A 25,582-nucleotide genomic window follows, 5' to 3' on the forward strand; every position below is an offset into this window, starting at 1 on the left:
CTTCCCCTTACTCAGAATCCAATTCATGTGTGCTTGTTTTGGCATGACTTCTCTGATATCATGGTCTTCTTTGAGAATGAAGGATAACCATTATTATTCTATTATATTACACCTGGCTAGGTTATGTTCAATAATACCCAATAAGATTCTAAACTCCAAGAGGAAAGGAACCATTTTTATTTAATATTTTTTATAAGGCAATGGGGTTAAGTGGCTTGCCCAAGGCTACATAGCTAGGTAATTATTAAGTGTCGGAGGCTGGAATTGAACTCGGGTACTCCTGATTCCCGGGCCGGTGCTCTATCCCCTGCGCCACCTAGCCACCCCCATTTATTTAATATTTATAACCTTCCTATAGCACAGAGCTATGGAGGTAAGTAGGGATTGTCCTAAACTTGTGATTTCATTGCTTAAGGGAACCTCCAGAGAAGAAATCCCCTCCACCAATGCAAATCATCAACCACACCAGAAGTGATGGTCTCATAGAGTTGCCTAGGAGAGTCAAGAGTTTGAGTCACTTACCCAGGATCATAGAGCCCACATCTGCCCAAGACAGAACTTGAACCAAGATCTTTTTTTTAATTTTTAATTTATTTAAGGTAATGGGGTTAAGTGACTTGCCTAAGATCACACAGCTAGGCTGTGTCTGAGGTCAAATTTGAACTCAGGTCCTCCTGATTCCAAGGCCAGTGCTCTATCCACCATGCTACCTAGCCACCCTGAACCAAGATCTCTTCTTGACACCAAGAATTGCTCCCTCTAATGCTTTCCCTATCATCCATCTTATTTTTCACACAACAGGTGCTTAATAAATGTTGAGTTTGTTGAACCAAATTGGTCAAGAATGGATTCATAGAAAAAAGTACAAAAGCAACTGAAGGAAGGAAAGGGGGAAAAACCGAGAGGAAAGAAGGAAATTCATGGATTCAATAAAGCTCAAGAGAAGTCTCTTAGTCAAGGGTAGGATAATTGGGTACTGATCTAGTTACATAAATGGAATTTAAAAGTACATGACTAGAACAAAGTGAAGGAAGCCCGTTATCTAGGAGCAGCCAGTTTGAATAATTTTGAAATACCCAGTGATGATCTTGAAGGAAAGCTATGAGTATGAAGGAAAAAAGAGTGACTATGAAAAATGGGAATGTGACAATAGATTGCACAGAGGATTCATAGACATTGATGGAACAAACATGGTAGGCATTTAGTGACATTATTGTTGGAGAAATCATTCAGGGTAAGAAATGCCAAAAGACCAAAAAAAAAAAAAAAACCAAGAGACATACTCTAGTGAGATTCTTGAACTAGTTCCTGGGATATGGAGAGGTCAGAAATAGATATTTAGAGGAACCTGGGAGAGAAAACCTTAAGGAAATCCCCACTCTATGTAACTAAAGCATGGTCCAGGAATTTGACTTTGAAAGAGAAGAGAGAATTACGATTTGTAAACAAAGATAAGCCCAGGGTCAGTTTCTTGAAAACTGAGGCATTGAAGAACTATTTATAAATCTCCTTAAATAATCTTCCTAAAACAGAAGTGTAATCACATAATTTTACTGCTCAAAAATCTTCAGTTGTTCTTTATTATTTCTAGAATGCACTACAAACTTGTCAGTCTAGCATCTAAACTTGTCATAATCTGACACTAGCCTACCTTTCCAGACTCACCTTTGAGTTCAAGGACTTAGCTTTCTATCTCTAGCTTCCACACATTTAGCACAGAATCATATCCTACTGAGGCACAAAGAACCAGGTCTACAGTCAGGAAGACTCATTTTCCTGAATTCAAATCTGGCCTCAGATACTTAACTAGCTATGTGACCCTGGGCAAGTCACTTAAATCTATTTATCTCAATCTCCTCATCTGTAAAATGATCTGGGGGAAGTGAATGGCAAACTACTCCAGTATCTCTGCCAAGAAAACTTGAAATGGGGTTACCAAGAGTCAGACAAGACTGAAAAATGACTGGAATGAACTCCGTCTTTGCCACTTGTAAGGCTCAACTCAGGGATCACCTGCAAAAGCCTAGTTAGCCAAGGGTCCCTCAAGTGATTTTATATTTACTTCAAGTCCAGAGGGACTTATTAAACACTGCCTATGTATAAGCATGGAGAGTCAGGCACAAGTGAAACAACTCAACAATAGCAACAAGAAGCGTTAGACATTGCGCTACGTTAGGCTTAGGATGTAAAAAAATACACAACCAAAAAAAGCAAATAAGCTAAGACAGTTCTTGCTCTCAGGATGTTCACAATCTAATCAGAAGGCAGCATATAAATAACTATGTACAAAGAAATAAGCAGGATAAAATAGAGGGAGTCTCAGATTAAAGGGTATAAAATTGAGGAAAGTAAATGTTTCTTGCAGAAGCTAAGACAGGAAGACAGAGAAGGTAGAAGATGGAGATGAGAGGAAACAGTTCCAGAAATGGCAACAGACAATGAAAATGCTTAGACTGTAGCATGTAAAGGGGCAGTAATAAGACTAATATCACCGGATCACAGATTACAGGGTACAAGAAGAACAGAAAGGTAGGAGTGGGGCAGGTTATGAGAAGCTTGCTTCTTTATGTTGGATCTCCCAATAGAATATAAGGAAGTGTTTGTTGTTTTCACATTTGTATTCTTGGTGACTATCATGATATATCATATATAGTATTTATACAACATATGTTTGAGGACTTGAAGTGTTTTAAACTGATAAAAACATTGTCGCAACATAGCATACTAAACAACCTAGTCCTGAATTCTAAGTCACCCAATCCATATTGCTACCTGAATATTCAACTTCTCTCTGTCCAATGTGGAAAATGTTACTTCGGTCTTATTACTTCATCTAATATCATATGCATTAAATTCACTAAAGGATGCATCATTTTATTTGCACATGGAACCATCAGTGTAGTAGCTCCCCCTCCCCAGAAGAAAAAACAATTCATCTAAGAATGAATAGAGAAGTCTTAAGGAGGTGACCACAGCATATACAAGTTCAGTGATTTGAATAAGATCGCAAAGTTATAAACTATCAGAGCAGAATTTGAACTATGCTCTCTGTCTCCAAGTGCTGTCCTCTATTCACTATGCTGTGGTTCTCCCAATTAGGAATTCAAAAATATTCTTTGGTGCTATCATGTTACATTTTTTAAATTAAAATAATCATAATTTAGATGTAACCATTAATGGACATAATAACTTTTGCCTCTCTCCATAGGCAGTTAGGTGGTACATTAGAGGAACCAGAAATCAAATGATTACTGTGTGACCTAAGGCAAAACCTCAATTTCCTTATTTGTAAAGCAACGTAACAAAGTCACCTAACTTCTAAGTTTATTATGAAAATCAAGTGACATAATATTTGTTAAGTACTTAGCACATAGTACTTGCTTAATAAATCCTTCTCTTTTTTTCCTCCTAGAAGGAGGAAAAAATAGACTCCTCTGTTTTATATTTAAGTCTTCCGTGATCTGGTTCCAATCTATTTTTCCGACTATACTGATTTCACATTATTTTCCTACAGAGTGGCAGCAAAACTATCTGATTTTCCATTCTCTTAACATCATATTCTATCTCCCACTATTGTGCTTCTGCACAGATCTAGAATGCCTTCCCTCCTCCACCATTTCTAGTTACTCTCCAGGTTCAGCTCATATATGAGAGGCTACAAGAATCCTATAATGTAATTGTTAATGTGTCCCCTATACCTCAAATACTGTTTTTAGTTTGATTATAGTTGGATCAAATAATTGTGTAAATATATAATCATTGCCTCCAATCACCAAAAATCATATCAAGAATGTAAACACCCTGAAAGCAGCAGAATCTGTTCTTTTCTTTCTTTTTTTTTGTTTCCTCAGTCCCTTCCACAGTACCTGATCAATAACAGTAGTTTAATTTCTTTTTGAATGAACTAATGAATGAATTGCTTTTTCCTAAAATTGTAGAATTCTGAATTTGTCATTAACACATCTGGAAAAGTCAACATACAATGAAAGCTTTACTCCAAAAAATAAATATTAACTTTAGTTCTAAAGGTTTTCAGAAAAATCAAACTTTTTATTGTATTAAATTCTCTATATTTAACAGTCTCTGATGCCGCCTAGTGGGAGTCATGCATAGCTACATTAAAAAATTGCATCAAACCAGAGTAAACTAAATGTTTTAGTACTATTTTCTTAATAAACTTAAAATATCCTCATGAAAACAAAAACCAAGAAACTCAAGCTGAATATCACGAAATTTAATATAATACAATTTGAATACAAAAGAGCATTTAATATAACTACCTATAATTCTAAGTCTCTCCTTTGTTAAACTGAAAGGGATCACTTATGAGAATTCTTTACTTGAATTATCTCCCATTGCATCCAGGGCCATCTCCAGTTGTCCTGATCCATATCTGGTCATGGGACCCAGATGGCTCTGGAGAAGAAAGTGAGGTTGATGATTTTTGAGCAGCTCCCCCTCACTTAACTCCAATTCACTGGCATGTCATGGCATCACCTTCCTGATGTCATGGTCCTCTGACAACAAAGGACAATGAACAATACTACAGACCATCAAGGGACCTATGAATAGATTTCAGGACATTTGTGAACTTGCATGGGAAAAAAATAATCTTTACTTTCACAAAGCTGTATCTGAAATTTTAAAATTTTCTTCAATTATTTTCTTTAAATCAACACCATTCAGAAATGAAGTTTAGAGATTTCACTAGACTGCCAAAGGGCTCTGTCACACAAAAATGTTTGAGAACCTCTGATTTATATCAAGGTCAGATGAAGCTCATCATTTAAAAAAATATCAATTTTAATTCATAAATCCTGAACTTGGTAGAATACAAAAATGTCTGCTGCACTTCCAATGAATGAATTTTTTAAAGAATAAAATTCTGGTTCATTTTTTATCAAAGTCACCAAGTAATTAAGACTGCTTTAGGTGCTCAATTGTATTGGGTAATACTTTTATCTGAACTTGGAAAAACTGAGAGAAAAGCCCTAAAGAAAAATTAACAAACTAATAAATCACCCTTTATTGACACTTCAAACAAGCAAATCTATTCCTTTCTTTATCTAGGAGATTATACCTTGCTTACATACTATTAGGTTTTAAAAGAAATGAAAGACTCTGCACTTTATGGATATGTGTGAGCAAATAAAGATCAGCAATCATTGTCTTCCCTTGGAAAAACAAGGGAACAAAAGGGTATGTTTCCCCAGGTGAAAAGGTGAAAAGTTTCAAGGTTAAATATGAGCAAGAATTTAATTTATGGTTTAGCCTGATATTGCAAATGTTAGCTGACTTAAAGACATAAGAGTAGTTGCCACAAATGACAGTCAGACTTGTCCCTATTGTGGAAGCTCCTTGAGAGCAGGGAATGTCTCACTTATGTTTCTGTATACCCAGTACTTGGTACCTGCATACTAAATACTATTTACTAAATGCTTATGATGGATTGCTACAAATGTGCATACGTGTGTGTTTATGTAGCATTACGTTCCTCTTTAAATAGGTGAAATTCAACCTCTCTGTCTTATGTCCAGACCGTTCCAAACCTTCCAAACCCAGTTTCTGACCAAAATAATGTAAGTAAATATATTTTATATGAATTTATCCCAGAACCATTAATGTAAGAGAAATATAGCATCCTGCAATAAAATTCAGGTCACAAGAATTTTTGACATGGACTAAAGTTACTGGAGATAGTTTAATGGTTATTTGAAGGCAAAGAAAAAAACTGGACTGAAGTAGAAGGGTCAATGAAAAGAATTTTATTGATTTTTTAAAGGATGACCATGAGTCGGAAATAAGCAAATGGAATTTTTAAGAGAGTCAAAGAGTCAATAACATGTATAAGTATGGAATTCCACATCTGTGGGTTTAAAGGAAATGACATGACAATGTAGTTTCAGTGGGTTGAAACTAAGATCTAATTTCGGGTCTGTCAACAGTTCTTTATGTTTCATTTCCTGCAGTGTAATAATAATAATTGTGGGTATTTCTATAGACTAGAGATTTGCAGTGAACTATGTATACAATTGTTCATAAAATCCTCAACACAGAAGTAGATACAGAATTGATATCAAAAGCATGTACTTTTGTTCCAGGTCCTGTGGTAAATATTAAGTACATAAATAAAAAGATGAAGGGGAGGTTGGGTGGTGCAGTGGATAGAGCACCGGCCTTGGAGTCAGGAGGACCTGGGCTCAAATCCAGCCTCAGACACTTAATAATTACCTAGCTGTGTGGCCTTGGGCAAGTCACTTAACCCTATTGCCTTTCAAAAAAAATAAAACTTAAAAAAAGACACTGATAGAAGACAGGGGAAGGATGGATGGAAGGAAGGAAGGAGTGAAGGAGGGAGGAAGGATAGGAGGGAAAATGCCCAGATTTCTGCCCTCAAATGAATGAATAAATGAACCTAAAATAACCTGAAATAAGTATGCCAATTTAAGTAGTATAGTAAGGATACAGTAAATATGAATATATTATTGGATGCAAATATAATGAAAGAGGGTTTTTTTAAAGAAAAGAAAATTCCCTTTTATTTCATGCTAAAATTTAGAAGTCAAATAGTTGACACACACAACTGTGGTGGATAATATTTTTATCTGGGAAAATGGGAATGACAGGTGGATATTTCAGAATAAAGACCTAAAGAACAGTTAAATTAATAAATTATCCCTTGCTGACTTCAGAAAAATAAGTTAATTGTTCATTTGCAGATGGGAAAATTGTTGTGCATAGGAGCTCTTGTAATTAGCAACTATATTTGGACCATTTACTATGACCCAGGCACCATTTATGGCCCAAGGATACATGTATAAGGAATGTCATAATCCTTACTTAATTGCAAAAACCAAGTAAGAAGCAATGTAGAAGCTAGGCCTTTCCCACAAAATCAGAGAAGTTGAGTGACTTGCCTAAGTTCCCCGAAGTAGTGACAAAACGAGCATGTGAACTTCTGATTTTCCTTCATTCCAAATCTAATATTCTTCACCAAAACTAGTATCAGTATGTTCTAAAGCTTCATAACAGAAGAGTCTGTATTTATTACAACTATAAATAACATTATTATCTACATATATATTAACAATGTGAAGGGGATTTTGAATTCATGATCAGAATATAGCATCCAAAGCAAGCATTTCCATCTGTGTCATGGATTTTCATCCAAAATATATTTTTTCCTCTGATTCTTTTTCTCTTTAAAACATATGTTTTGGGGCAGCTAGGTGGTGCAGTGGATAGAGCACCGGCCTTGGAGTCAGGAGTACCTGAGTTCAAATCCAGCCTCAGACAGTTAATAATTACCTAGCCGTGTGACCTTGGGCAAGCCACTTAACCCCATTGCCTTGAAAAAAAAAATCTAAAACAAAAAAATATATGTTTCATAGAGGGGCAGCTAGGTGGCACAGTGGATAAAGCACCAGCCCTGGAGTCAGGAGTACCTGGGTTCAAATCCAGTCTCAGACACTTAGTAATGACCTAGCTGTGTGGCCTTGGGCAAACCACTTAACCCCATTGCCTTGAAAAAACCTAAAAAAAAAAAAAACAAAAAATGTGGTTCATAGTAAAACAAAAACATTAATATGTTTGCGTTTAAGTAAAGAACTCAACTGAAAGTTTCCTTAGAACACTGTCCTAGGGTTATCTTTGAGAAAAAAGGGGGATGGAGGGGGATGTTCCTCGAATCCCATAACATTATGGTGGCCAAAATGAAAACCAGAAATATTTATAAGGGCCTAAATGTGCTAGATGATTAAAACGAGAGGCAAATTGATGAGTCCAGATTGTGATATGTCAGAAATACTTTGGTTAAGGAATTTATAAAAAAAAAAAATTCTAAATATAGTGGTTTATTCCTTCACAAATTTGCTGTCATGGATTCAAACAAACAAGCAAGAATATAAGTAAAATGAGTATCTATACAGATTGTCATTTCAAAGTATAGTAAGTAGTGGCTAGGTGACGCAGTGGATAGAGCACCAGCCCTGGCGTCAGGAGTATCTGAGTTCAAATCCGGCCTCAGATATGTGTGACCCTGGGCAAGCCACTTAACCCCATTTGCCTTGCAAATACAAAAAAACAAACAAAAAAAACCTAAAGTATAGTAAGGCTCAGTTTAAAAAATTAGAAGGCAGGGGCAGCTAGGTGGCGCAGTGGATAGAGCACTTTTGCCTTGCAAATTTTTTTTTTTAAATATTAGAAGGCAGAAGAAAGTGAGTAAAGTGAGAATTTTCATTCTGAAAAAAACAGTCTTTATACTTTAAAAAGAATATTTTTCTATCAGTAAACACTGGAGGTCTAAGAGGAATTGTTATTCAAAAAAATATGTTCTTGGGATGTTTTATGCAAGACAATATTTTAAAACAAATCAGTTGTGAAGAAAAAAGTAAACACACAAACACACACCGGGGAAAGAGCAGAGAGAATAAAGTAATATCTGTATTAAGGAGGACCTGTTAATCTCCCATGTAATAAAACCCAACTTACATCACTGAGCATTTTGCTGGTTTTCAAAGCATGGTCTAAAAATAAGCTTGGGAGATATGCAACTGGATCATGCATCATCTGAGCATCTTTCTTGTACTGCACCTATAAAATAATACAAAACAAAATGTAATCCAGAAGAACATACACACACACACACACACACACACACACACACACACACACACAAACAGACAAGCTCTTTCAAAAGAAAAGCACAATGATTCTCTGGGCAAGTGGTTTGATTAATTTCAAGTGGCCACTAGATGGTGCTCATTCTCTTCTGAAGAAGTAAAAAAATTCAATTATTCAATCATTTCCATTTTCAGATGTGAAAAATGTTTTGATAGGCACTCCAATTGTTCATAAAAACAAGGCAGCAAAGTTAATTGAGTCACTTTTTTCAAGGGAACATTATTTTTCAAAAGCAAAAAAAACACAATGTATAACTTTATTCCCCTAGACCAATCCTTTAGTCTTTGACTTATGATTTGTGAGAACACCAATCTTTTACTGACCTTCAGTTCACACGAAAATTTGCAAAAATATTAATTTTTTAATTAATTAGTATTTTTATTATTTTTCTTCCTTTAACAAGACTTTTCATATTGATTGCTTAGGTAGGAGTTAGGGGATACAATTACTCTAGAGTATACTAGGAAGTTCTCAATAAATTAGATTCAGTAGAGCTCATTTTTATTTTCATTAGATATTAAATAAATTTAATAAGAGCTTTAAAAAGATAATGAAATAGGAACAACAACAAAAGAAAACTCAAGATTCCTGATTACTGTGGAAGACAAGATTATCAACTTTTAGCTATATGATACATAAATTACATCATAGATATGTTCATCATATGTTATTATTCCCTGATTCCCAAAGGACTTGCCTTGAGTTAAAGGTATAAATGATTTAACAAAACATTTCTTCAATCATTTTAAATATTTTTTCAATATAATATTTTTGTTCAACTATAGCAAAAATGCATACTTTTTTCCAGTTGTGGCATAGTTAAAAATATGAAGCAAAAGAAAATCTTAAGCTATGTATTTTTGGAGGTAAATGTTTTCTATTTATAAAAATAGTTTTTAAATCTTGTTTATAAAAAAAAGAGACTGAGGACTCAGTCTGTATACTATAAAGTGGAGTAAAGAGTGTTCAATTACATGGAAAATTTGTATTGTACTCCAGCTATTTTTTTAGAAGCTTTTTGGATGCATTCCTGAAAAATTGCGTCTAAATGTAATTGTTTTCATTTTATTTTATTTTCACATTAACTTGCATTATTATTTTAAGTAAACATCAAGATTTTATCCAATTGTGCCAGTCATTTGTTCATATTTTTTGCCTTGAAAACCAATACTATAAATGCAGACTGCAGGACTCTTTTTTCTTACTCCCATAATACAGATATTTAGTGACTAGAAACTTGACCTCAGTCAGAGACCTGATCTAGGACTGCCTCAGATCTAGCCTGGCTATATGACAATAAGTGAGTCATTTAACCCCTTCATGCCTACAAACAACTCTTTAAGTGTTTAAGATCCAAACTAGGTATTGATCTAGTGAATGAAGTTTCCACATTCAGAGTTCCCTACATAGATGAAACTATGAGTCTAGAGCAAGAAAAGAGACTGGGAAGGTAAGGGGAGGGGAGGAAAGAGAGAAAATAAACTCAAGGAGGAGAGGAGAGGGGAATGGGAATGGAAAAGGCAAGGGGAGGCAGAAGGAGATAAGGAACAAGAAATGATCATTAATCTAGGTTCATGATCTGTCTCTAAAAAAATATATCAGATGATATGGTAGGACTCTACCAAATGTGCAAAATCATTTTGGTCCCAAAGTTAATCTAGGATATTTTTAGTTGTCTTAATCTACTAAGGAGCTACCACTATTTGGTTTTTCATTTTAACTCTTTGTTGTTGAACTCTGACATTGTTTAGAAAAGAAATCAACTAAACTCAAAGAGAAAAAAAGGCAATGGAAATAAATGTGTGGATCGAGAGATAGATGATAGGAAGAAAGAAAGAAAGAAAGAAAGGAAAGGAAAGGAAAGGAAAGGAAAGGAAAGGAAAGAAAGAAAGAAAGAAAGAAAGAAAGAAAGGAAGGAAGGAAGGAAGGAAGGAAGGAAGGAAGGAAGGAAGGAAGGAAGGAAGGAAGGAAGGAAGGAAGGAAGGAAGGAAGGAAGGAAGGGAGGAAGGAAGAGAGATAAATCGATAAATGATAGATATAGAGAAATATATACACTGATATAGAGATGCATAGATATATACATATATGTGTGGGTTTAACATATATATGCACAAAGAATCAAATTACATTTGTTCTTTTGTTTTCTCCTCTTAAAATGTTATTTTAAAATTGCTGCACATAATCCGGTCTCAGTGTCTGAGACCGGATTTGACCCCAGGTACTCCTGACTCCAGGGTCTTTTCAACAAAAATATCAATTGATTCCTAATGCTGAATATAGTAGCAACACAAAACACTTTTTTTTACTGTTTTCTTTTTGTGTGTGTTGTTTCATTAGTTGTTTTTAGTCACTCACACTCTGAAGATTTCAGGATAATAAAAAATAAACTTACATCACTTGCAAGACTAGCTGCAAACTGACTTTGCTTAAAAGAAGTACTTTCAAGAGGATTATATTGGTGTTTCTTCATTTCGTTATAAAATTTTTCTCTGTATTTAACCTGTGGTCAAAAAGAAAATGAGAATAAAGCATTTACCTTCACCCTGCAAGAGTATGACAGGTTGGTAAAGAATAGGATCAAAATACATTTGTATCAATTAAAATAACTTTAGAAATGAATTGCTAAAACTTGAAAGTCTGAGCCTCTAATACTTCCTCATATAAAATTGTATCAGATGCAAAACAAAATGTCACCTTCAGAGATGCAGAACAGCTCACATCCTAACCACTCATATTGGTCTGATCAGCTACAGTCAGACACACCGTAACATGTCTCTAACATAGTGATGTCATTTTGATCTTCTCTGATAATGAAGGACAAGAACCAACCAGCAAGCCATCAATAACAAAGACTATGTGCATAACCAGGCTGACATTTCACAGAGAATGTTTGTATTTCTGCATTACCAATATGCTATAATGATGTGGATACAATACCAATTTCTTTAAACCCCTAGATGCTACCAGATATACATAGATAGGTCTGTGAAGATATCTCTGTGGACCTTAATTCATATTAAAAAACAGTGAAGTGCATGGCAGGTTTTTAAAGGGGTCATCCATTATTTCTAATATACCTTTTATACCTTGATTTATGTTGTTCTGCCAACAGTGTGGGGTTAAAAAATTAGCTGCAGTTAATAATTCCACATTCAAATTCTCAACAAATTGTTTGCCTGTGGCTTTGGACATTTATTGTTGCAGCTGTACATATGATGCTGAGGTTTCTACTATTTAACCCATGTTATTTATTTTGGAGATACTAAGTGGAATTATAAATAGCCCAAAGGGCAATGGAAAGACTTCAGTGCATTATAACATATTACCAGGATGACTTGGAAACAAGAAGTGACATGAAAGACATTACAAAGGATGCACATGGTTAGATTTGGGATGATCATATAGCAGAAAATAATCAAGACAGATGGATTGCCCCACTGATACATGGGAAACCCCAAGATGATGAAAGAATAGGAGGAAGACCTCTAAGAAAGATTTATTAAAAGTCATGCATAAGAACAGCCCACAGTATTACAGAAAGAAAACGCTGCCTTCAATAACCCCAATAGAGAATCCAGTTTCTCTCCCTCTGAGCTCCCCTATAAGATACATATTGGCTGTGGGACCAAATGCAAATTACTCCACCTCTCTCAGTTTGCCCAGGACTCTCTGAACACCATGTTACAGAGAAGTCACTCACTATTCTATTTTAATGGAGAAAATTTCCATACTAGGAGTTCAGGACCAATGAAATCACAAATTTGGACCAAAATAATAATAATAATAATATGATATAATAATTAATGATCTTTGCCACACCACTTCACATCCTAAATCTGAAGCCAGCCCTTGATCTATCAATCTATCACTAAGACCTGAGATTGTTGTTGAGTGTGTAATCAAGATCCTCAACAAAATTTAGCATCATTCAAGAGTTTTGTCTAATTCTTCTCATAAAAATAATCAAGAATATAAAACAAAATTCTAATATTTTGTCAGAAACCTACTTATGGATCTTCTTCCTCAACGAGCTTTTTTATCTTGAATAGCCATTACAAATGGACAGTAAGTTGGACCCAAAAGTGGTCAGAAGAGAGAAGGGATGGGATTTCCTTTCCCAAAGTCACAAAATTTAAACTCCAAGAATCTCTGTGAAACAAACACCCCATGTTTTTTAATACCCATATCCTTCCTGTGGAGAGGCAACATTGAATAGCACAGAGGTCTCCTTGGAATAAAGATCAAATCCTACCACTTGATATTCTGACTCTGTGAACCTGGGCAAGTAACTTAACCTTTTAATGCTCAGAACTAAAATGATAAATTGCAGAGAAGAGGCAGGAGGATGTAAGGATTTAAACAACTGGCCTCTGAGTCAGGAAGATCTGGGTTCAAGTCTTCTCTCTGTCTCATATTGGCTATTTAACTTTAAAGTCACTTACTCTCTTCATACACCAGGTAAGATGCTAATACAAGAAATTGAAGAGAATAACACCTCCTACATTAGAAAAGGGAATTCTCTCAGCCAATGAACTCAAAGATTCATTCTTCCTAAAATGCATGGAAATGACTCATGGAACAATACAGTCTCCAAAGAGCTGAAATTGTGACTAACATAAAGGAGTAATGGAGAAGCTCATTTTGCTGGCCTTGTATAGAGTACCACATGTTAGAAACAAGAAATAAGGACTGATAAAAGAAAAAGGAAAGGTCATGTGATAAGGGCAAGACATAATCAATGGATTTCCCATGTACTACGCTAGTAATCCTTATGATGTTGAGATAACTTTATGAAGCCCCTACCATACTAGATAGACTCCCCACAATGAACCAATGGAAAAATAGACAAGAGTCACACAGAATGAGGAGCAAATAAATGCAACATGACTGGAATCATTAAAGATTTCAATGAGAGCAAGGATTCACTGAAATACAAGAACACTGCCCCCAAATCAATTTATTTGAATATACAAATTTTAATAAAAAAGAATCATAGATTTAGAACCAAAAGGGTCTATCAAAACTATTTAGTCCAAACACCAGTGTAACTGAGATAACATTTGAAGTCAAAATTTCTTGACCACAAGTTCATGATGTTTTCATTACATGATGCTGCATATGTTTTCTACCTCCTAAGAATGTAAAGAGAAAGGACTTTTCCATTTTTGCTTCTGTGACCCTCAATACTAGCGCAGGGCTTAGTATATAGTAGATGCTTAATAATTGTTTATTGACTGCTATGTAATTGGAACTCATTATTTGAGCTCAAAATTTGTTTCCTACCCTACTACATTGTAAATAGAAAATAGTATCTTTAGATGGGATTATTTTTCTTCCCAAACAACACAAGGAAATAAACAGTGTACACCCACTGATCTTGTTCCCATTTCCACAGGACCTTTTCTACTGGTTTAACATGTCTTTTTGCTAGATTAGGACAGTGTTCCTCAATTAACTAATCCCCATATTTTCTGTAAGACAATTTATAATGTGAGACACAGGGGGCAAAAGGAGATAGAAAGATGGTACACCTGTAAGCCTCTAAACCTAGTCCAATTATTTTGAAAATGGATGTGCAAAGTGGCTTAAGTAATATGACTGACTTTTAAATCAAATCATTAATATCACACATAAAGTCCTATTTCTACCTCTAACTCTCGGGTAGAAAGTGACAAACAATATGAGTACTCTAATCAAATCATAAATATTATGCATAAAGTTCCTTATCCAACTTAATGATTTCTATCCATTGACAGATAGAACACATTCAGTATAGAAAATAGAATCCCCATCTTAAAAGTTTGCTAAAGAATACTTATACACAGCCCAGGCAGGTTTTCTGCACATCAGAATGCTTGAAGAAGTCACTGGGATAAATTTCCTATTAACTAGAGGAAGGCTGTCATGCTTCGGAACAGACCAGTGTCTTAATTTAAAGGTCTGAGGCACTGCTTCTAAATCAAATGGTTCAAAACCTTCATTACGGAGAGTGTTAGGTTTCACAAACGGATGACATCACCCACTGTTCAGATTTTCAAAGGACTTAAGAAAGGCACAATCCTTCAGCAAGGAGGGCAGCCCAGATATCAGCCACTGCACTTACAGGCATTTATCATGCTCATACAAAAACATGTCAAGATACAAATGGAAAATCCGTAACTGTAACTTCATGTCAATGAAATGTAGAGTCAGCAAACAACAAAATAAAATATAAAATTTATCTACAAGCCATCAGTTCCCAGAAATTTAGGATGGAGTTAAAAGATTATAGAAAAATATATAATCAAAAGAAAAATAATAATGATTCAGGGCATTCTATAAACTTACTATTAAAATTAAATGATTAATTTTAAACAAAATAGCAGTTCTGCAGTCATTTTTATAAAAAATAATTAACAGCATGTAGATTTTGTGCCAATTATAAATAAATAGCACAATTTACAATCAAACTTATTATGATATTTTATGATTAATAAGCTACATTTAATGAGTATTGGTGGTGATTTTTATTATTATATTTTATCATTAATAAGTTGCATTTAATAGTGAATATTAGTAGTGATTTTTAAACAAGTAGTTTCTATAAGAAAAATTATTATAAGCTTCATTTGGTATTGGTACACAAATGAATGAGATTATTTCATTGAAAAAAGGACTGTGACTTCACAGTGTAGCTTATGCTGGTCAGCACCAAACTTTGCTTTCCCTTTCTATGCAACTTTCATTTATGTCCTTCCATGAATTTACCAAACGCTATCCACATCTAAGTTCCAACACCATGGAGCTCTCGAGAGTTTGTTGCTGGACAAGGATCTCAAATTTAGTTTAATGTAAGCCAATCTAAAAATCATATCACTCTGTTTTCTGCAATTTCTGCAACATTACTATAGAAGAGGAAACATGCTTCACAAAATCAACATGTTCATTTTTCTCTCCTGAATTGTCATAGTCAAAGAATTCAACCCTTGGTGACCAACCTACCAGTGATAGTCAGTATATATTTGACAGGGCTCATGAAAGACCTACAATATTTACATTAAATTAGTCTCATTAGGAGCAGGAAGAATTAAACAAATGATCTCAAGAAGTAACTTGATTTTTTCTGAAAACCCAATCATTTCCCTTTTGTTAATCCCTATAAATAGAAAGGGAAAGTACCCACCTGGTTACCTAAAGATCAGATTATCACACCATTTGCACAGTATGTTACTAGAATTTATCATGCATAAGCCTTACTCTGCTTGGAATTAAAATAAATCGGGTGGAGGAAAAAAGTAGCTAATACAAGACCTGTCTATAAATCCCAGATCAAAATCTGACAAAATACAATTGAAAGCAGGACCCCACAAATGCTCTTTTCTAAATCTCTCTTCACACACAAAAAATTAAAATTGTCATTGAAGAAGATATCTTTGTGCTCTATAATGCTTTTTTTTGGAGGGGGGTCACCAACTAAAATAATCTAGATAGAAAAGAAACAAGAGTTTATAAGAACAGTCTAAAATGAAAACAAACATGCTAGAGCAAAGAAATGCTTCTAAGGCATTCCTAACATACTAACTTAGGAAATGCCAATGCTATACATGCATTCTTCAGTTTGAATTAAGAATGTGAAATCCTTGATTGAAGGCAGGGATAGTTTTGGTTTTACCTTTTTATTCAGTGTCTGGCATACTGATGGTATTTGATAAATATTTATTGATCATCACTATAGAGTGGAGGTAACCAAAAATTTGCTTGAAGGCTACATCAGAAAAGTACAAAGTGCAAAGATTTCCATTATGGCTCAAGCAATAGACAATAGGTCTGTGATCTAAGAACTAGCCTCTCCGTCTAATAGTTTATCGCTATTAAATTCCAGAAAGTTTAATTTATGGATCTATCAAAATGTGGAATGATTTTATTTGGTATTTCTCTTGTACTCATCTTCTAATCACTTGTTTTTTATTTATTCATAATATTCATTTCTCTTATCTTATCATTGATTTCTTATCATTCTCCTGTTTCAGTCTTGTCCCATTCTTTAATACTCCTTCTTTATCCCACATTCTCCCAACATTTTTCTGTCTCTACATTTATATATTTGAAAGGATCACTCTGACTAAATAATCTCTCATCAATGAAAGGATGAGATGGAATCTATAATTATAAAACCCTCACTGAAGAGTGGAAAAATTACATTAACCTCCCTTAATGCTGGCCAATAACTCTTCAGCTAAGGATGGGTATATTCATCGGATGCTCATGAGCTTTAATGTAGCTGTCACTTTTCTTGTGGCCCCTCTAGGATATCAAGCTATCAAGGCTCTCTGGCAATTCAGCTAGATTCAATGAGAATTTGTGAAATGCCTACTATGTTCAAGATAGTGTGTTAACTCCTACAATATCAAAGAGCACCTATTCTTACAGAGTTTACATTCTATTTGGGTATTCATGAAAAATATGTAAAAACAAGATCATCTGATGAAGGGAATAGAACTGGGGGGAGGGGTCAAAAGCAGGGAAAGAAAAAAGAAAAGGAAAAGAATCAGAGACAGAGAGAGAATATGTCTTGGCAAAAATGATGAAAAGTTTTAGATCATGACAGATGAACTTTCCTTTCTATGCTCTCTCAACCCCTTAACCCCAACACTAAGCATTTGAGTTCTCAAAACCAAACCATTTAGGATAGGAAAAAAAAAAAGCTTAAAAATTTCTGTTCAATTCATTTTTGTTCTTTGTTCTGAGGGTTTTCATTTTCCAAATAAGGAAACAGAGGTCTAAAGAGGTGAAATACTTTGCCCAAGATCATAAGGTCACTTGAAGAGTAAATAGCAGAGTTCAAATCCAAATGCTTTGACTCCAAAGTTCTTGCTATTACACCATATGACCTCTCAATAAGAAGTCAGACAAATATGCCATAGTCCTAATGAAGGTAGACATATAAGTAAAATAACATTAAATTGTAAAAAGCTAAAATTAAGACCATCTGGTTTCTTTTGAATATGTGAAGATTCTTTGCTGGGGCCTTTAGTTTTTATCATCAGCATTGGGAGATCCCAATGAGGAAACCTCTTTTAGCCACACAAATTAGCAGTGTGCTGCTCCATACAGTATTAGGATGTAACCTGAGGTCATTGGTGAGTTAAGTGACTTATTCATACAGACAGGAGGTTCGAGGGAAACTTGAACCTGGGTTATTTCAATTCATCATTTAGTCCTTTGACCACCATGCTATGCTGTCTCTTATCTTCAAAGATTGGAAATATAGAGTAATGACTTTTAAAAAGTGATGAAGAAAATAAAAGTTTTATTTGAAATATTAGCATATTAACAAAATTAATATTAAAGATGTTAAAACTGCTTAATTACTAAATATTTTATGATTGTTTAGGTGCAGGAAACTTCTTATTTAATCAGTAGAAAATTCTAGAAATTCCACAGAAAGTAATTAAGTGGCTAAACCTACTGACTGGGAATAAGATTTGACCCTATAGAGAAAAAAGAATTTATTTTCTGTCTCAAATTATACCTGATTGTAATTTTTAAAATAATGAACTTTACCAATTGTAGTCCTAGCTGATATACTATCAGAAATTTTCTCTTTGTGTTTTACTCAGTTACAGATAGCATCAAAAATGAAATATTTTACTGTATTACAAGAAATGAGATCTTTGAATAAAGTCATTGTGAGGCTTCTATTGCTATCTTACTTGGCTAGAAAGTTTGGAAACTTCCACAGCATGCTCAAAATCTGGCCTTCCAATCACAGCTGGTTCTTTATTCATTTCTCCTTTTCCTTTCTTGTATTCAGCCTAAAATGAACAAAGGAATTAGAATTATTTCTATTTATCAATGAATAACTGCATTAGTGCTATACCTTTTTCCAAAGAAGAAAAACTACAACTTGACACTAAAATGATAAATATTAAAATAGAAATGAATTTTCTTTAAAAACAAAACAAAAATAATATCACCAATGGGTAATAAGATAGCTACTAAAATTAATTCAATTTTTAAATCACCAAGTTCAGTAATCCTTTTAGCATGTTATACACCTAATGACTGTGTGTGTAAAAGGTGGAAAATTATGGTCATTATCAGGATAAATAAGCTTTTGTGTTGGCAGGAAACCTATACAGCTATATTCATTTCACAGAAACTGGTTTGGTGGAAATGGCTAACCAGATCAACTCAGTTATATGATCATTTTTCTCATAGGGATGGAAAGAAGAAGACATTTAGAGGAGAGTTTGGCCTGATAACAAATTATTTTTTTCCATCGTTAAACAAAGAAAAATTTATTTAAAAAAGAACAGTTTTCTCCAGAACTTGAAAGAGTTTTTAAGTTTTAAGTGTTCTGAAATGTAGAAGAGAAAAGGGCTGAATTAACACAACTAAAGGTACAGAATCTATTTGAGGGAAGAATTATTTGAGTAAATGTTGTAGATTTAGCTTGAACATCAAGATAAGAGGGGTAGATATCTCTACCAACTGTATACTTTGCTAAGGAGGAACTTTGGCAAACTTCTGCATTAAAAATTGCTTAACACATTTTGATCAGATGGTTAATTCTGGTCCTAAAACGCATTTTTGGAACTTGCATAAACTGGGGAAGTAGTCAACAATGAAAAACTTAACCAGTTAATTTCCAAATGAGATTCTTTATTATTAAATTTATGAAAATTACTAAATATCAATAAATGCTAAAATATAACTAAAGTATTATTAAAATAGGAAGAGAACTTCTAGGATATATAGGGGAAACTATTTCAGTTTTAGAATGACAAAAAATAAATTACATTGCTGATGATCTTGGATACTTGGGTTGCCATCTTGATGTCTGATCTGTCAATCCCTGCATTGTATTTATGATTATCCTCTGCATCCTTCCTATAAGAAACCTGATTAAGACAAAAATTTCATTAATAAGTATATCCATGTATCATCATTGCCATAATAACTAACATTTGTATGGCACTTTACTTTGTCAAAAATGTTTTCTCACAACAGTCCCAAGAAGTAGGTATTGCAAGTCGTATTATGCCATATTTTACAAATAAGAAAACTGAGCCTCTAAAATTTTAAATCATTTGCCAGAGTTCACAGAATCATTCCAGATCAGAGCTGATGTTCAAACTCAGGTCCTTAGAATTCCAAATCTAGCATTATCTATTAAGTAGCCACATAATATTATGTTGACAATGAATGCACAGAGATTAATTTTTTCATAATGGAATACCCACCTCAGTTCATTTTTGCTCTAGGTGGATTATTCATTGGATTATATCAGTTTACTCAAAGGGGTCTGATCTAAAGTTCAGCCATTTTCTCAAAATGACTTTTGTATTCCATTTAGAACATTCCTACATCCAGGCACAACAAGTAAGGAAATCAATACAAAATCTACTACAATGACACATATATGGTATGCATTGTGTATGTATGTGTGTTTATATTTACATAGGGCAAATAGATGTTATAATGGACAAAGTATCAGAACTAGAGTTAGGAAAACTCATCTTCCTATATTCAAATATGGTCTCAGACACTTACTAGCTGTGCAATTCTTGGCAAGCCTCTTAATCCTCTTTGCCTCAGTTTTCCCATCTGTTAAATGACCTGGAAAAGGAGATAGCAAACCATTCCAGGATCTCTTACCAAGAAAACGCCGAATAGGATCCTGAAGAGAAAGCCATGACTAACTACAACATCAAAGTTAAAAAGATCAAAAAAGAGACTTAGCCTGTGAAAGTTGAAAAAGGGTCATCACTAGAGGGCAATTCTGCATGACTGTCTATTAAGAGTCAGAGAGGGACAGTCATCTGCATCAAGCTTGGGCTCACAGTAGTATTAATAGAGTTCATTGCAAAATGCTTTGAACATGTTAACTCATTTGATTTTCATAACAATCATGGGAGGGAGAAACTATTATTTTTTATAGATGAAGAAACTGAGGGTAATAAAGAAAGTGACTTGCCCAGAATCACACAGCTAGTATGTGTTTAAGGAAGGGTTTGAACCTAGGTCTTCCTGATTGCCAATCTGATCTCACTCTACCCACTACACCACCCATCCACATAGTAGGTTACATTAAGAATACCTACATCAATGAAATTAGGGAAAATTTTAATATGGAAGTAGTACAACAAATAACAACCATCAACTGGAGAGTAAAAGGAAAAAAAAATCCATCTTTCTATTTCACAACACAGCATGTGGTTCATAGCAAGAACAGCAAGAAGGATTAATGAGGCCTCGGAGAAGGATGTTAAGTTTCACTAATTGACAGAATTACTTCCTAGACAACATCCATGTAACTATCTGTCTGTCCCCCTTAGCTAGCTCATGATTACATTTTAAAACAATCATATTTTCCTTCTGCCTATGAAGACCAAAGATACTATAAGGAATTGAAACATAATATTCAAATCAATTTTAATTTAACTTCTGTTCATTCTCTGCTTTATCTTTCTCTGGCTTCTGTATAAGAAATATATTTGTTGATTACAAGGAATTCTGTAGAATGTTTTCTTTCTCAATTTTGAGAATAATTTAAGTAATGCATGTGTTATTTTCTAAAAGTTTGATAAAATTCACCCATAAATCCATCATGACTAAGATTCCCTCTTTCTTTAGCAGTTTCTTTACCTCTAATGCAATGTTTGGACTGAGATGCTTATTTCATATCCTATTCACTCTGGCTCACTCCTATAAAGATAACTTTTATGACAGAAGTTCCTAACCTGAGATCCATGGACTCAGATTCCAGGGGGTTCATGAAGTTGGTTGAGGGAAATTACATCTTTGTTTCCACTAATTATTTTCACTAATTAAATTTAGCACTTCCTTCAATTAAGAGAGGCAACAGACATTATTCTGAGAAGGAGCCTGTGGACTTTGCCAGAATTTCAAAGGGTTCCATGATACACACAAAAAGATTAAGAGCCTACATCCTAAGACTAAATGTATTTTTTAAATAACATTAAATCATAGATCTGGTTTCCCTTCGGTACAATTTGAATGAGTGTGACTTTTCTTTCAATATTCTATTGACATCAAGATATTTACCTGTTCCAATCTCACACAAACAGAATAATAAAAATTACTAGATGGGGAAAATGAATAATAAATACATTTTCTTTGTGGTAGAGTTCAAACTTCCAATTATTCAAAACAGGGCCACTGTAGAGTACGGAAGAGCTAGTAGCAGAGATGATGACAAATCAGTATCAGCCTACAAGTTAAACTTAGGTTGTATGAATGATGAATTCTCAGGTGAATGCTGATCTAAAATTATTACACACTTCCTAAACTAAATACTTCCAGGTTATTACAGTCATAGGAAAATTGTAGGTTGGAGGGAAGAGCATTTTATTGGACTAAAAAAAGGGGGGCAGAGAAAATGGAAACCCTTCTATTTTGAAATCTATATTCTCTATAGGCTTATCTAATGATATGCTGTTTGGTCTAATGACCACATAAAGAGAAGTGAACACCACAAAGGCAGCAGGGGTATGGATTGTGAACAGTGCCCTGCCATCCATGTAAATCACAAATTAAAGGCCAGCACTTGTGGTTCAAAACAGATATTAAGAATGAAGTGAAGACTATATTCAAACCCAAGGAAAAACCACAGAGTCTCAGAGGAAAGAGGTGAAGAAAGTGTAGCTATTCACTATTTCCATGCGCCACTAATATGATTCATGAAATAAGGTTCATTGCTAGTTTCATAAGATAATGACAACCTTTTATTTTTCACCCTTTGCAGTGATGTCTGAGGGTAGGTCTACAGCAATATGTTTCTGCAAGTGAATTATTTGTCTTCCCACTCCCCCCTGTCTTGCCACCATGACCCAGAGCACCTATTACTTACATTGGAGAGAAAGTCATCTAACATTTTACAAATGTCTGCAGTATGTATTTGTTCCATCCTGAGGCCTGTCATACTCCACTGAGAATAAAAATGTTAGGCAGCAGAACAGTAGTTTGTCAAAGGTAAGCCAAGGAAAGAAAAAATATGTTTCCTATTTCTTCACTCACCTCAGTTCTTCAATGCTGACCCTTTCCACTGGGACAACTGACTGCCCTCTTTTACTCAGATGCTATCTTATCTGTCTTATGCTGTCTAGTATAAGGCTTCTTATGGTATTTGGTTTTTAACATAACGGGAGGAGAAAAGAAAGTTAGAACACGAGAAAAACTTTAAAGACCAATAAGCCAGAGTAACATATGCAAGCACAGGATTCAATGGTTTAGGGTTTAATTTTCCATAATTTTATTTAATGACTGCAATCATGTAGAGCTGATGATGATCTGCTGGTGGCAAGATGACCAGATAGATGAAAGTCACAGTTCATTTGCCAGCACCTTTCCCTTCACCCCTTGTCTAACAACAACAAAGACATCAAAAGTTTTCATAAGTTCTCAAAGTGCCTTCCAGTTGTGCACACACATGATGTGAGGTCTAAATATGACTGAAACTGTTGGAAAAGAGGAAACAAGTCTGAAAATATGTCAAAAATTAAAAACAAAAAGGAAATAGGTTAAAAGTGATTACTTTGTTAAAAAAGAGAAAATGAATTTGGTCCTCTACTCTTCAGAATGAATGAGGAATACATATGCTCTTTAGCTTCAATACTGAATGGAGGAAGCAACAGTCAGTCCAGACAGCATACTTTTATTGAGTGGCATTAAGTACAAGTCTCCCTGAAAATGATCAAATCAAATGAATTTAGGAAATTATTATCTATCTTCTAGCTACCCTCTGTCAAGTTGCTATAATACTTTAATTAAATGGTCAACCAAAAGACAAGAGATTTTTTTTTGTATTACACTCAGTTTTTCTCATAAAAAAGGAGAAAGGTAACACTCCTATCACATTATGTTTTGTTCTAATTTCTTCCCTCTCCAAACAGCTGCTAAACTGACATGTCTTTTAATTGTCACTCTCCTATTTATTAAGAAGCTTCAGTGACTCTGTTGGCACTGGGATAAGGTACACATACTTCTCTTTAGCATTTAAACCCATCACAGTGTTAACACCAAGCTGTCTAGACTTTCTCCATTTAACCAAACTCATCTGCTTTCCTGATTATTACATTATATCCTCACCTCTATACCTTTTAAAGACCAGGATTCCTCTCCCTTCTCACCTACTTCACTTGGAACTCCCAGATACCTTCATAGTTCAGCTCCATTGTCATCTCTAATTCAAAACCCTTTAAAAGGACCGTTCTCCAAGTATTAGTCGTCTCCAGTCCCCCCTGAAATTACTTTGCATTTACAATGCATACATTAGAAATTCTTTCTCTATATAATCAGGCCCCTAAACCTTCTCCTCAGAAAATAAGGTTTTTAAAAATAGATATTATATCATTTTATGTTCTTAGGGCCAGCACAGTGAATGAATGAATGAAAGGAAGGAGAGAAGGGAAGAATCATTTCTACAGAGCCTATGAGTCAACCACTATGCTAAGAGCTTCTTCAAATATCATTTCATTTGATCCTCCTAACAATGCAATATGGGTACTTTATCAATCTTCATTTTTACAAATGAGGAAACTGAGGCAAGCAGAGGTTAAATGACCTGCCCAGGTTATACTCAGTGTCAAATGAATAAAAAAAGCAGTAGTTAAGTGTTTCCTATGAGTCAGATACTATGTAAAGTACACACTAAGGATACAAATACAAAAAAAACAAGACAATCCCCTTTAAGAAGTTTACATTCTAATACAAGATGATAATGTATAAAGGAGCATGGCGACCAAGGAGGGATGTTTTGGTTAAGGAAGCCATAGGAAAGATGTTTTAAGATGATTAGAAAATAGATCCTTCCCAGTAATGAGAGTGTTGATCTGATTTGTTTCCTCAGAATAAAAATTGAAAGCAAGGGGTAGGGAGGGATGGCCAAAAGAGCTTGTGACATGCTACAAAGACAGTTTGTTACAGTTAAGAACTGTAACTGTAAAATCTAAGTCATAGATTTATATCAATACTCATCAATCAAAAGTTGAGGATCCCAAAGAAGACCCTGAAGAAAATAATTAATAATTGCATATTGATCCTGCATTTAGATAAACTCCAAATAGATGCATGACCTAAATATACAAGGTCATAGTGATGCAGGGTAGATGTTGTGACTGGAAACAAGTTTTGTGGAAGAAAAAAATATTATTTGTACCTATCTGGTGAATTCTATTGCTCAAAGTGACTCTACTCCAGGATGGGAGTAGCCTTGGATTGCTCACCTTTCCTGCAGCTTCCTCATTCCCCCCAGCTTCTAGTTCCAACTACCTCATCTTAACCACTGATGAGTCAAACTTAGGCTGGTGTGATAGGAAATGATATGTTGGATTTAATAGGTCACACACCTTGGGACAGGAAGGATCAATACATAGTTTGCCTATTGGAGAATATCTGAACTAGGTGATTGATTCAATATAAGGAAAGAGATTTATATTTTTGGATATGTACAATGTGAGACTTTAGCTTGTTTGACTATGAATATTTGTCATAAAGGTTTTCTTTTTTCTTTCTTGATGGGTATGAGAGGGGAAGAAAATATTTATTTATTGAAAAATTAATGTGTTATGGAATGTTCTCAAATTGAATTGATTTTTAAATTAATAGGTTGTCAAAGGTTGTGAAATTTAAACTAAATAGCTTGTTGCTTCACAAATTGTGAAATTTGAATTTAAGTTAAATAGTCTGTATCTCCATAAAAACATAATAAAATTTGTAACTAAAAGATTTTGATTCAATTTAAAGTGCAACAGTGGAGTTCCTGGTGTCTCCATTGAAATTCTGAAAAAAGTAAGGCTACATAATAGCAAGACAATATTTAAGTCTCTTCTCAGATTAAATTTCAGTCATTCTATCTCATCAGATAATTGCCTGCCTCACTACTGAGAAATTGATT

The 25,582-nt window shown here is 34.4% G+C and overlaps 1 protein-coding gene across 10 annotated transcripts in view; it reads right to left on the reverse strand.

The window, feature by feature from the left end:
* The window catches only part of NEBL (nebulette), a 456,697-nt gene that overhangs the window by 73,662 nt on the left and 357,453 nt on the right, over window positions 1-25,582 (reverse strand). For 7 of the 10 annotated variants that reach the window (XM_074192959.1, XM_074192957.1, XM_074192956.1 and 4 more), the window contains 4 exons: window positions 19,464-19,565; window positions 18,375-18,476; window positions 11,075-11,182; window positions 8,491-8,592 (listed from right to left, as the gene is read on the reverse strand). The exons of 2 other annotated variants lie outside the window; for them this stretch is intronic. In XM_074192959.1, coding sequence (XP_074049060.1) covers window positions 8,491-8,592; window positions 11,075-11,182; window positions 18,375-18,476; window positions 19,464-19,565 — 414 coding nt within the window. The remainder of the gene's footprint in view (window positions 1-8,490; window positions 8,593-11,074; window positions 11,183-18,374; window positions 18,477-19,463; window positions 19,566-25,582) is intronic. One more of the 10 variants, XM_074192961.1, reaches the window with a different exon arrangement.

Source organism: Macrotis lagotis, chromosome 7, assembly GCF_037893015.1.
Source record: "Macrotis lagotis isolate mMagLag1 chromosome 7, bilby.v1.9.chrom.fasta, whole genome shotgun sequence".
NCBI classification, from domain to species: domain Eukaryota; kingdom Metazoa; phylum Chordata; class Mammalia; order Peramelemorphia; family Peramelidae; genus Macrotis; species Macrotis lagotis.